Genomic DNA, 12781 nt, shown 5'->3' on the forward strand with positions numbered 1-12781 from the left:
AAAAAAAAGCAAAAAAAAAACGGTCACCCATCCAAGTACTGACCCCTCCCGACGTTGCTTAACTTTGGTCAAAAATCACGTTTGTTGTATGGGAGCCCCATTTAAATCTTTATTTTATTCTGTTTTTAGTATTTGTTGTGTAACGTAGATACGTTACGTAACCTAGGTTACATTTATAAAATTAAATTAGATTGTAAAATAACTTATATGGCATTAAAATATAAATACTTTAATAATAATCACTTGTCTTAAATACACTAAAATAATATCACTTTAATATTATTTATACAAAACTGTTCCCTCTAATTGCGACTCACTGTACTTCGAGCAACACTCTTTTGTTCGACGTAAACCGGCTAGCGGCGTCCCCGTCCCGCGGACCCTCTCTCCGCGCGGGACCGCGCGCCAGTCGATCAGGGCAGGACAGATCTAGCTTTCGTCGCCGGCGCACGCTCGCTTGCCTTCGCGCAGCGACGTCTGTCGTGCCCGGCGAGAATGAATTTGTACGATTATATTTATTCATTCCGTTCCTGCACTCATTTAGTGCAAATGGAATCATTTTTTAGTGTTTAAAATCCCCTTTGGGTAAGTGTTGAACATTTCTTACGCTTATTCTAAGCAGGTAGATTTAAATGTTATTTCTAACGGCTATTTCGCTATGCTACTTCTTTGTGTGATTTTGCTTGCCACTTAATTCAAGTATTCTTGCATACATTTCACTCTTATTTCATCTCGTTTTAATTACTAAATTGTGTTTATTTAAAGTCTATGAGTTAATTTAATTTCCAGTACCTTTTAAATTCAAATTCTGACCGTTAGATCCTATACTCAGTTTTGTTTTATAACTTGTTCTTTTAAACTTAACATCAGTGCAAAGTGTAAACTCCGTCTGACTGTACCATTCCGCACATCACCAAACTTTCACCATCATCATCACGCAGTACTGCTTCCTGCTTTGCTTCTTGCCGTGCCGGGTACAGTCAGCGGAGACATATAAAGAACTTCTCTTCACACTATGGAAATAAATTCCAGGGAGCCTAGTTACGGCTAAGACCGTAGCCGTGAAGACCAGCCGGCAGTTCCTGAGCGGCCCAGCTGACGTCCCTCAGCTCGTCCGCGTCCGTCTCCCAACCCGCAGTGGCTCCGGCAGCTTCAGGGGAGTACTTGCGTGGTGGAACTGTCCTCGGAGCAAAATCAGTACCGGCCTAAAACGTACCCTACCCTACGACATATTCGTGTGCTTGCGGCGGAAATTCGGAAGAATAAATTTAGTCCGTTATTTTTAAAAAAAAAACTAGTTTTATTTATTCTCTCCGCCTACCCGTAGCACTGGCGCCTCACCGTGGTTTTTTAAATAGGGTCTGATTTTGCTCTGAGTGGGTATCTGTGGTTTGTGTGTTTGTGTGGTGTTTTGGTTTTTTTATTTTTTGTGAAACGTTTTTTTCCTCTTTTTATTTTTTGGTTGCCAGCAGCTACAGTGTACGGAGTAGTATATTGTTGTAAATTTGTTTGCAATCTCTTTGTATCGTACGCACTGTATAGTCAGCCGCATTTGTTGTATTAATTATTTTTTTTTGTTACTTCTTTGGCATTTTTGTTTGTAACCGGTATTAGTCGTTTTTTTTTCATTAGTACAGTCGGCCATATTAAATTGTGTCTTTTAAGTTTAACTAAATTGTTACTTTGTTTTTTTGTACATTTACGCTCCGTACGCATTAGTTGCATTTAAACGCTTTTTTGATTTATATTTTTGTGTTGTTTTTATTTTCTTTCTTTCTGCTTCTGCTTCTTACATTTTCTTTCGTGCTTTTAAGAAAAACAACCAAAAACGTTCGTAATTTTTTTTTTATTACTGTTGTAACAGACGGAGTATTTTGTTGTTTTTTGAATCTGTTCAACATTTACCCAATTTTTCTTGACTTATTAATAACCAATGGCTTTGACAACTAAATTCTTTTCACTTCCAAATACTGTACGCACAGTGCAGAAATTGCGTAATCAATTGCGAAGTGTGGCCTCCTTTTCCTTCCGGAGATATTCATTTAATTTAAAAATAGTGCGTGATACCTCCTATTTAGCAAGGTACTTGTAGGGTTTCTAGTTCGTGTAACGAGACACCTCATTATTATTTTGTAATTGTGCGTTAGTAATTAAATTCTTGAACGTATTTTCGAGTAATTACTAATGTTTTATGCAAGCGTGAAGTATGAATGAAGATTTATGGAAGCGTATTAACAAGTGCTTAGTTCTGCGGATTTTATTTCATTTAGATGACATAAAATCCTTGACCACGCGCCGGGGTATTGTAACGTAGATACGTTACGTAACCTAGGTTACATTTATAAAATTAAATTAGATTGTAAAATAACTTATATGGCATTAAAATATAAATACTTTAATAATAATCACTTGTCTTAAATACACTAAAATAATATCACTTTAATATTATTTATACAAAACTGTTCCCTCTAATTGCGACTCACTGTACTTCGAGCAACACTCTTTTGTTCGACGTAAACCGGCTAGCGGCGTCCCCGTCCCGCGGACCCTCTCTCCGCGCGGGACCGCGCGCCAGTCGATCAGGGCAGGACAGATCTAGCTTTCGTCGCCGGCGCACGCTCGCTTGCCTTCGCGCAGCGACGTCTGTCGTGCCCGGCGAGAATGAATTTGTACGATTATATTTATTCATTCCGTTCCTGCACTCATTTAGTGCAAATGGAATCATTTTTTAGTGTTTAAAATCCCCTTTGGGTAAGTGTTGAACATTTCTTACGCTTATTCTAAGCAGGTAGATTTAAATGTTATTTCTAACGGCTATTTCGCTATGCTACTTCTTTGTGTGATTTTGCTTGCCACTTAATTCAAGTATTCTTGCATACATTTCACTCTTATTTCATCTCGTTTTAATTACTAAATTGTGTTTATTTAAAGTCTATGAGTTAATTTAATTTCCAGTACCTTTTAAATTCAAATTCTGACCGTTAGATCCTATACTCAGTTTTGTTTTATAACTTGTTCTTTTAAACTTAACATCAGTGCAAAGTGTAAACTCCGTCTGACTGTACCATTCCGCACATCACCAAACTTTCACCATCATCATCACGCAGTACTGCTTCCTGCTTTGCTTCTTGCCGTGCCGGGTACAGTCAGCGGAGACATATAAAGAACTTCTCTTCACACTATGGAAATAAATTCCAGGGAGCCTAGTTACGGCTAAGACCGTAGCCGTGAAGACCAGCCGGCAGTTCCTGAGCGGCCCAGCTGACGTCCCTCAGCTCGTCCGCGTCCGTCTCCCAACCCGCAGTGGCTCCGGCAGCTTCAGGGGAGTACTTGCGTGGTGGAACTGTCCTCGGAGCAAAATCAGTACCGGCCTAAAACGTACCCTACCCTACGACATATTCGTGTGCTTGCGGCGGAAATTCGGAAGAATAAATTTAGTCCGTTATTTTTAAAAAAAAAACTAGTTTTATTTATTCTCTCCGCCTACCCGTAGCAGTTGTTATAGCGGCAACAGAAATACATAATCTGTGAAAATTTCAACTGTCTAGCTATCACGGTTCGTGAGATACAGCCTGGTGACAGACGGACGGACGGACGGACGGACGGACGGACAGCGAAGTCTTAGTAATAGGGTCCCGTTTTACCCTTTGGGTACGGAACCCTAAAAACTTACCGCCTCCTCCATATCGTTCGGCTTATAATCCATGCCGACGTTGATGCTGGTGCTGTCGCCTCGGCTCTCGCTGCCATCTTGCAATGCTTGCAGATCCTGCCAAGGGGAAATACATGTCAGTTTGCTCATTTGAAATTTGAGTCAGGCAACAAGGCCCATATTACAAATACCTTACAGACTAACATATACACCGTGTTTTATTTGATTTCCGTTAATTTCAAGAGTGCATTCCTGAGCTTAAATCAAGTAACTTTCTCAAAGACACCGATATTCTAATTAACTCCATTTCGGAGATAATCAATAAATTTTTTTTTTCTTATAAGGCCTCTACAAGCGTGTACACTTGTCTTAGGGCCGGTTTACATATTGATTAGTGTTAAGAATGAGTTCATACATTTGCTACTAAACTTAAGTACAATCTCGGTCGATCAATGTTCGAAATGACATTGATATGTCATAGATTTCAATTGTTTGGTTGAGTTAAATGTAATGCCCGTGTTACAACAACGCTACATGCTACATTTAATTACTTTTTAAAGTTAATTTTTTTGAAAAAAAAAACAAAAAAAAATTTTTTTTTTCAAAATTAACTATGCCATTTAGTTATCTTAAACGTACTTAACCATACCCCGAAGTTAACGGAATTCAATAAAAACACGGTGTATATGTATTTTATAAACTTTAGACACTATTTATGCGACAAAACGGCGTGGCTCCGTTGAATCGGCTGCTCTTGTGTCATGTGTTGTGTTTAGTATTGTATGTATGTCTTTATTGTACAAGACACAAATATAGCACAGAACAGGCAGTGTCGAGGCGAACTTATCCCTATGATTGTAACAAATATATGATAAATAAAGTTCAAATAAAAAATAAAGTAATCGTTCGTTACGTTCCCTGAAACATCATATTGCTTATTATTAGAAACTATTTTCTTATTTTTAGCTTTTGTTTCATCCGAATATGTTCTTAAACTGACCCCTGCCATTTGTAGGGTTCCGTACCCGGGTAAAAACGGGACCCTATAGCTAAGACTCCGCTGTCCAACTTGGAATTGGCCAGTTTTTGTTACCTACACCCTGTATATCAAAACAACATACATTTTGAAGCAAAGTAGGCCCATTTTACGGTACTAAAACTGACAAACATGCAAATTAAGACGAGACAGGAGCTGAGTTTTAAATATTTTAGGGAAATATATCCGTCTCGCTAACGGAAGCGGCTCCTAAAACTAGTGCGATAAGGACAAGGCGAAATATCCCGCGTAAAAATCCAAAAATCGAGGTTTCGTACTCGACTGTTTCCTTCTCCAAAACTTAACCAATCCTAACCAAACTTGGAAATCTAAATGATTATGAAATTATATGTGTCGGACCGTTTTGCTTTTTTGGCTAATTGATATCAGTTTTAAATACAGCGCCTCTCATTGCGGCATAGTCAATTAGGCCATTTTGGCCATTTTTGAAGGGCTCTAGCGCCTTAAAAAACAAAAATATCAAAAAAAGCAAAACGGTCCGACACAGATATTGACAATATTAATCTGCGTTGAAAAAACCATTGCTCTAACATCAAAACCCACGGAGGAAACAGTCGAGTACGTTTGTATGGAGAAATGACCACTCCTGTTGGCTCTTAAAATCATAACAAGGAAAACAACAAGGGAATAACAATATGAGCTCATATTATATGCAATAAACAAACGTCCCAGCATTCTTACGTGTCGTATTTCCCCGCTACACAGACTTATATACTAGATGGAGCAAATTGGTCTAAATTATTTTCGTTGTAGTGTTATTTATCGCCAAAAATGTGACGGAGTTGAACTTTTTTGTTTGGGGTGAAATTTAGTTATTAATTTTTCTCAAGAGAATTATAATCAGCTACAGCTAGAAAGACATGCAACAGCACTCAACTTTATTTATTTATTTAATAAAAGACAAAAATAGAACGTGACAGAGTGGTCAGAAATAAGAAAAAGTAAAGAATAATGAAACAAATAGGACAATTCCATGTTTCATTTACGTCAAAAAAAGCGCAAATCAAGTTTTTCTTGTCACACTGGTTTCATACCCAAGGTCACTTTGTTTGTCGAATTTCATTTTTGTCACAAGCTTTTATCGCCGACTGTAGTTTTCGACAGTCAACGAATACTTATCGATCCAAACCCAAACACAATGATGTTGCGTTATTTTATCATAGTGTTAGTGTTCAACATGAGGTCAGCACGATGGTACCATTGGTACGGTCAGCCAAGAAAGGGGTCTACCACTTTTCGACTCAATCAATCAGATGATAGAGTCGAAAAGTGGTAGACCAATTTCTTGGCTGACTGTATCATAATACATATTCTTACACTGCCTTCTCAGTTCATGTACGACGATGCGAAATCTGGAGGAAGTAGTCAATGCCTCGCTATCAAACCTGGTCACACGAGTCAGACTGGATTTCTACAAACCTACCAACCAAATATAAACCTTATTATAACTACATAAAGTCTATCAACGTATCGTCGACTTAAATCGAAAACTTCGCAACTCCTCCGGGGGAGTTACGAGGTTTACGACTTTAAGTATCGTTGTCCAAGGTAGCAAATTACTAATTCCCTTGAAATGGAGTTACGAGGTTTGCGACTTAAGCCGACGGTATACTAAAATAAAATAACTGGTCATATAATATAAGTATTATAACCCTTGTATGATGTACCATTTTATACCTGTCACTCGCTCGGACAACACGTGAAATGTATTCGAAGTGTGTGTTGATGTTTTTAATAGCTTATGTGCTTGTGAATGTGGTCACGGCCAATCCTAAGGATGTGAGTGAGAGCCGACATAGGTACGTGTGTAATGTGTGGTTTATTTATAGTAGTAGTAGTAATCACTTTATTGTACACAACACAGGTTTACATAATATTTACAGAAGTAAAGGTACAAAGGCGAACTTATTCCTGTAAGGGATCTCTTCCAGCTAACCTTCGAGTAGATGAGGGGAGAATGCAAATTAGATACACAAACCTACAGAATGCACAGTAACGTTTTAAAGGTAACTAACCAAAATGTTCAAAAGTAAATAGAATACATAAATAATATTATAAAATAAAATACATGCTGCATACATAAATACTAAATATATATATTATATACAAGTGGCAACAAATGAAAATAGAAATCAGTACTTAGACAAATCACGCTTGGTTGGAAAGCATAAGTTTCTTCAAATTAGCCTTGAATGACGCTACATACTGGGACTGCTTGAGCGACAGGGGCAACTCGTTCCACAACATCACAGCGCGTACCGTGAACGAATTCGCATACGATCGTGTCTTATTCGGGGGAATAGCAAGCGTAAGATTAGCACTTGAACGTAAGCGGTGTTCACTGCCTTATTTATTAGACTCGGCACAACTTACACACAACAAACTTGTAACATTATAACAAAAGCCTCTTTGGGCTTACTGTACACTGAGAGAAAAGTACAACAAAAATACACTTAGAATTACAAAAATAAACTTAATCCGGGGACAAGGAGAGTTAACTAATAGGAACTTTAGGAGGATAAATAAATGAAATGAACAAATTGATTTTTGCAATTTCTATTAGTTCTTGCAATTTCAATTATCTGTTTGTTATAATTATATTTGGGATTACTGAGCTGTTTGTAGAAATAAATAAGCTTTACAGAAATAGTGAAACGTCCATAATTATTACTAAAACTTAATTTTTTCCCCCAGTACAGAACTGTTTTTTAATTCCTGGCGATGATTTTTCTATCAGTGTAAGAGTGGGACTTAGTCAATCTGTGTAAGAATGTCCTATAATGTTCTTTTTTTAGGGTTCCGTACCCAAAGGGTAAAACGGGACCCTATTACTAAGACTTCGCTGTCCGTCCGTCCGTCTGTCTGTCACTAGGCTGTATCTCACGAACCGTGATAGCTAGACAGTTGAAATTTTCACAGATGATGTATTTCTGTTGCCGCTATAACAACAAATACTAAAAACAGAATAAAATAAAGATTTAAATGGGGCTCCCATACAACAAACGTGATTTTTGACCAAAGTTAAGCAACGTCGGGAGTGGTCAGTACTTGAATGGGTGACCGTTTTTTTTTCTTATTTTTTCTTTTTTTTTTGCATTATGGTACGGAACCCTTCGTGCGCGAGTCCGACTCGCACTTGCCCGGTTTTTTATTTTCTGTTGTAGCGGCAACAGAAATACCTCATCTGTGAAAATTTCAACTGTCTAGCTATCACGGTTCGTAAGATACAGCCTGGTCACAGACGGACGGACAGCAGAGTCTTAGTAATAGGGTCCCGTTTTACCCTTTGGGTACGGAACCCTAAAAATCACCAAAATATGTCTAATTTTCATTCTTCTACATCATGACCTAAATTATAAAATAATAAGATCAAATAATTTGACCTATATCCCGTTGTTCACTATGGCTGAAAATTTGCATACTGAAGGACGCTTAGCAAGAGAAATTTCGTACATTGACACGTCCGCTCCTATCTCTTATGACCTTGGAGGATATAACCTAGCGGAGACGCCTTGTTTTCTGTACAAAACAGTCGATTTTTGCGGGAGAGGCACGTCAAATGTATACGTAACGTAAAAATAGCCATGTCTCCTGGAATGGAGCAAAAGCGGATTATAGTAATTTAGAACCAAAGAGAGGTATTAAGAGCCAACAGGAGTGGTCATTTCTCCATACAAACGTATTCCACTGTTTCCTCCGTGGGTTTTGATGCTAGAGCAATGATTTTTTCAACACAGATTAATATTGTCAATATCTGTATCGGACCATTTTGCTTTTTTGATATTTTTGTTTTTTAAGGCGCTAGAGCCCTTCAAAAATGGCCAAAATGGCCTCATTGAGTATGCCGCAATGAGAGGCGTAGTATTCAAAACTGATATCAATTAGCCAAAAAAGCAAAGCGGTCCGACACAGATAATTTCATAATCATTTAGATTTCCAAATTTGGTTACGATTGGTTAAGTTTTGGAGGATGAAACAGTGGAGTACGAAACCTCGATATTTGAGTTTTTTACGCAGGATTTTACGCCTTGTCCTTATCGCACTAGTTTTAGGAGCCGCTCCCGTTAGCGAGACGGGTATATTTACCTAAAATATTTAAAACTTAGCTCCTGTTTCGTCTTAAGACGGTTTCCAGCTTTCTGTGTATTAATTCTTGGAAAAAATCTATATTGACCGGGAACTTATTTTTGTTCCAACAGACGCTGGCTAACCAGCAATAACCGATGCGACAACTTGGACAAGTACGTCGGGGGCGACTGTGGCTACGAATGCAGTACATACTGTGGTTACAATGACTGCAGCGGGGCGTGCTCCGGCGCACTGTGCACGTGCACCGACAGATATTGAACGAGACACGTCTTTAGCGACATTTATAATAAAGAAAGATTTTTAATGTATTCTAAAATCTTTTTATTTGATCCAAGTAAAATACCCATTTCTTATTAGTTTTCACACTAGCGGCTCACGGACCATTTTCGCTACGCTAAAGAAATTTTTCAAATCTAACGCGGCATGCCATTTGCAATGACAAAGTGTGTCAATGTCATTAATGTCAAATTTTTATGATAATATGACATTCCAACACTTTGTTAATTCAAGAAGGTGCACAGTTAGTTTAGAGTGACTCTAAACATAGGTATATGATGTAGTTATAGTTGCGAACTCAAAACAAAAGCAACTCCGTTTCATTAAATAATGATATAATTTTCTTTACATGCCATATAATTTGTACTAGTATTAGGACCGTGGGACGCTAGAGGTTCCAACAGACGCTGGCTAACCAGCAACAACCGATGCGACAACTTGGACAAGTACGTCGGGGGCGACTGTGGCTACGAATGCAGTACATACTGCGGCTACAACGACTGCAGCGGGGCGTGCTCCGGCGCACTGTGCACGTGCACCGACAGATATTGAACGAGACACGCCTTTAGCAACATTTATAATAAAGAAAGATTTTTAATGTATACTAAAATCTTTTTATTTGACCCAGGTAAAACACCCATTTCTTATTAGTTTTCACACTAGCGGCTCACGGACCATTTTCGCTACGCTAAAGAAAATTTTTCGAAGCTAACACGGCATGCCATTTGCAATGACAAAGTGTGTCAATTGTATTTATTGTATTTATTTATTGCAATTCACATGTACATTAAAGGTTTTACAAGTACTTAAGAGTATGGGTAGGTACACAAATGACACATGAAACCCTGATGGGCGCAGCAATGTAGGTAGATATGTAAACAATACTTATCATTATATATGCCCGCATAATTTCATATTCTAGCATTATACAATTAGGTAGGTCGGTGCCTTGTTACTATCACACCGAGACCGTTGTACACAAACAAATACGAATAGGTAAACTGAATCAGCTATTTACTTACAAGTAGGTATTTAAAAGTTTGACCAGCGTAAGTATACATTTATTTGGCTGTTTACTCATTTTCATTAAAATAATCCTGTACGCTATAATAACATTTTTTGATTAAGTGTTGTTTTAAAGTTTTATTAAATATTTTTTCCAGTTCAATATCTTTTATATCGTTAGGTAATTTGTTATAAATTTTGATGGCCATGTTTTGTGGGCTTGTGCTATGTAGTTGTGGAATGTCATTAATGTCAAATTTTTATGATAATGTGACATTCCAACACTTTGTTCATTCAAGTAGGTGCAAAGTTAGTTTAGAGTGACTCTAAACATAGGTATATGATGTAGTTATAGTTGCGAACTCAAAACAAAAGCAACTCCGTTTCATTAAATAATGATATAAACTTTAGAAGTCATATAATTTGTACTAGTATTAGGACCGTGGGACGCTAGAGGTTCCAACAGACGCTGGCTGACCAGCAACAACCGATGCGACAACTTGGACAAGTACATCGGGGGCGACTGTGGCTACGAATGCAGTACATACTGTGGTTACAACGACTGCAGCGGGGCGTGCTCCGGCGCACTGTGCACGTGCACCGACAGATATTGAACGAGACACGTCTTTAGGAACATTAATAAAAAAAGTTTTTAATCTATTCTAAAATCTTTTTATTTGATCCAAGTAAAACACCCATTTCTTATTAGTTTTCACAAGCGGCTCACGGACCATTTTCGCTACGCTAAAGAAAATTTTTCAAAGCTAACACGGCATGCCATTTGCAATGACAAAGTGTGTCAATGTATAATAACATTTTTTGATTAAGTGTTGTTTTAAAGTTTTATTAAATATTTTTTCCAGTTCAATATCTTTTATATCGTTAGGTAATTTGTTATAAATTTTGATGGCCATGTTTTGTGGGCTTGTGCTATGTAGTTGTGGAATGTCATTAATGTCAAATTTTTATGATAATATGACATTCCAACACTTTGTTCATTCAAGTAGGTGCAAAGTTAGTTTAGAGTGACTCTAAACATAGGTATATGATGTAGTTATAGTTGCGAACTCAAAACAAAAGTAACGCCGTTTCATTAAATAATGATATAAACTTTAGAATTCATATAATTTGTACTAGTATTAGGACCGTGGGACGCTAGAGGTTTCAACAGACGCTGGCTAACCAGCAACAACCGATGCGACAACTTGGACAAGTACGTCGGGGGCGACTGTGGATACGAATGCAGTACATACTGTGGTTACAACGACTGCAGCGGGGCGTGCTCCGGCGCACTGTGCACGTGCACCGACAGATATTGAACGAGACACGTCTTTAGGAACATGTATAATAAAGAGAGCTTTTTAATCTATTCTAAAATCTTTTTATTTGACCCTGGTGAAACTCCCATTTCTTATTAGTTTTCACAAGCGGCTCTCGAACCGTTTTTGCTACGCTAAATTTTTTTTTTTAAAGCTAACACAGCATGCCGTTTGCAATGACAAAGTGTAACAATGTCATTAATGTCAAACTATGATAATATGACATTCCAACACTTTGGACATAACGTTTTTTTGACGCTTAAACTGCTCCCTTCTGACCGTGTCGAAAGTCTGTGTTGGTCGAGGGCTATAACCCTAGCCTATAACTAGCTAACTAAAAGCTAGCGAAAACATTAATCAGAACCAATAATTCGTCAACACATTGCACGAAATTTTCGAAGGAATCCAACGCACTTGGTAATTTTACGCAGAAATATCTTATCAGCACTCGCGAAGTCATGAACCAAGTCCAGTAACTCATCAGCATATTGCGCGAAGTGTTCGAAAGAGTCGAACGCCGCCAACGCCCCGGTGCGTTCTTGTCATTTCCTAATATCAATCACACCAAGACAGTAAGTCTTCAGAAACACAGTTTTTGACGACCTGTTTAGCCTATGAAGCCGATGATCCCGGGTAGAACGCCGCCAACGCCCCGGTGCGGTGACCTTTCCTAACTATAACACCATGAATTGAATGGTCTTACCTCTCTCCTCACACTCGCAGTGCTCGCGAAGTCATGAACCAAGTCCAACAACTCGTCAGCATACTGCGCGAAGTGTTCGAAAGAGTCGAACGCGGCCAACGCCCCGGTGCGGTGGTGGCATTTCTTCATGGCGGCCGTGCAGAGCTCGGCCGGTATGCCCTCCGCGTCCTGGGCCGATGCCAGCTCGATCTCTGATTGGCTCAGCGGGATTCTACGGACGAAATATAATACTTTAGTAAATATTTGTGACTATTTCTATGAAAAGGGACCTTATTGTCGATGGCGCTTACGCCATTGTTAACGATGCTCCGATATAAGTACAATGCCGCACGACGCTGTGCGGCGTAAGCGCCATCGACAATAAGGTCCCTTGTCATATATAATGCCCCATTTTTATATGTCTTCTCTTAATGTACATCGATATCATCATCTCAGCCATAAGACGTCCACTGCTGAACATAGGCCTCCCCCTTGGACCTCCATACGTGCCGGTTGGAAGCGACCCGCATCCAGCGTCTTCCGGCGACCTTAACAAGATCGTCTGTCCATCTTGTGGGTGGACGTCCTACGCTGCGCTTGCTAGTCCGTGGTCTCCACTCGAGCACTTTTCGACCCCATCGGCCATCTTCTCTGCGTGCAATGTGGCCTGCCCATTGCCACTTCAGCTTGCTAATCCGGTG

At 38.9% G+C, this 12781-nt stretch overlaps 1 protein-coding gene and 1 long non-coding RNA gene across 3 annotated transcripts in view; one reads left to right on the forward strand and one right to left on the reverse strand.

Moving 5' to 3' along the window:
- Positions 1 to 12781, reverse strand: part of LOC134677907 (acetyl-CoA carboxylase) — a 140409-nt gene that overhangs the window by 37335 nt on the left and 90293 nt on the right. For both annotated transcript variants that reach the window (XM_063536353.1, XM_063536352.1), the window contains 2 exons: positions 12102 to 12312; positions 3674 to 3769 (listed from right to left, as the gene is read on the reverse strand). In XM_063536353.1, coding sequence (XP_063392423.1) covers positions 3674 to 3769; positions 12102 to 12312 — 307 coding nt within the window. The remainder of the gene's footprint in view (positions 1 to 3673; positions 3770 to 12101; positions 12313 to 12781) is intronic.
- Positions 6375 to 9106, forward strand: LOC134677935 (uncharacterized). Its single transcript, XR_010100125.1, has 2 exons — positions 6375 to 6508; positions 8909 to 9106. It is a non-coding gene; the product is annotated as an uncharacterized LOC134677935 (long non-coding RNA).

This window comes from Cydia fagiglandana, chromosome 27, assembly GCF_963556715.1.
Source record: "Cydia fagiglandana chromosome 27, ilCydFagi1.1, whole genome shotgun sequence".
Classification (NCBI taxonomy): domain Eukaryota; kingdom Metazoa; phylum Arthropoda; class Insecta; order Lepidoptera; family Tortricidae; genus Cydia; species Cydia fagiglandana.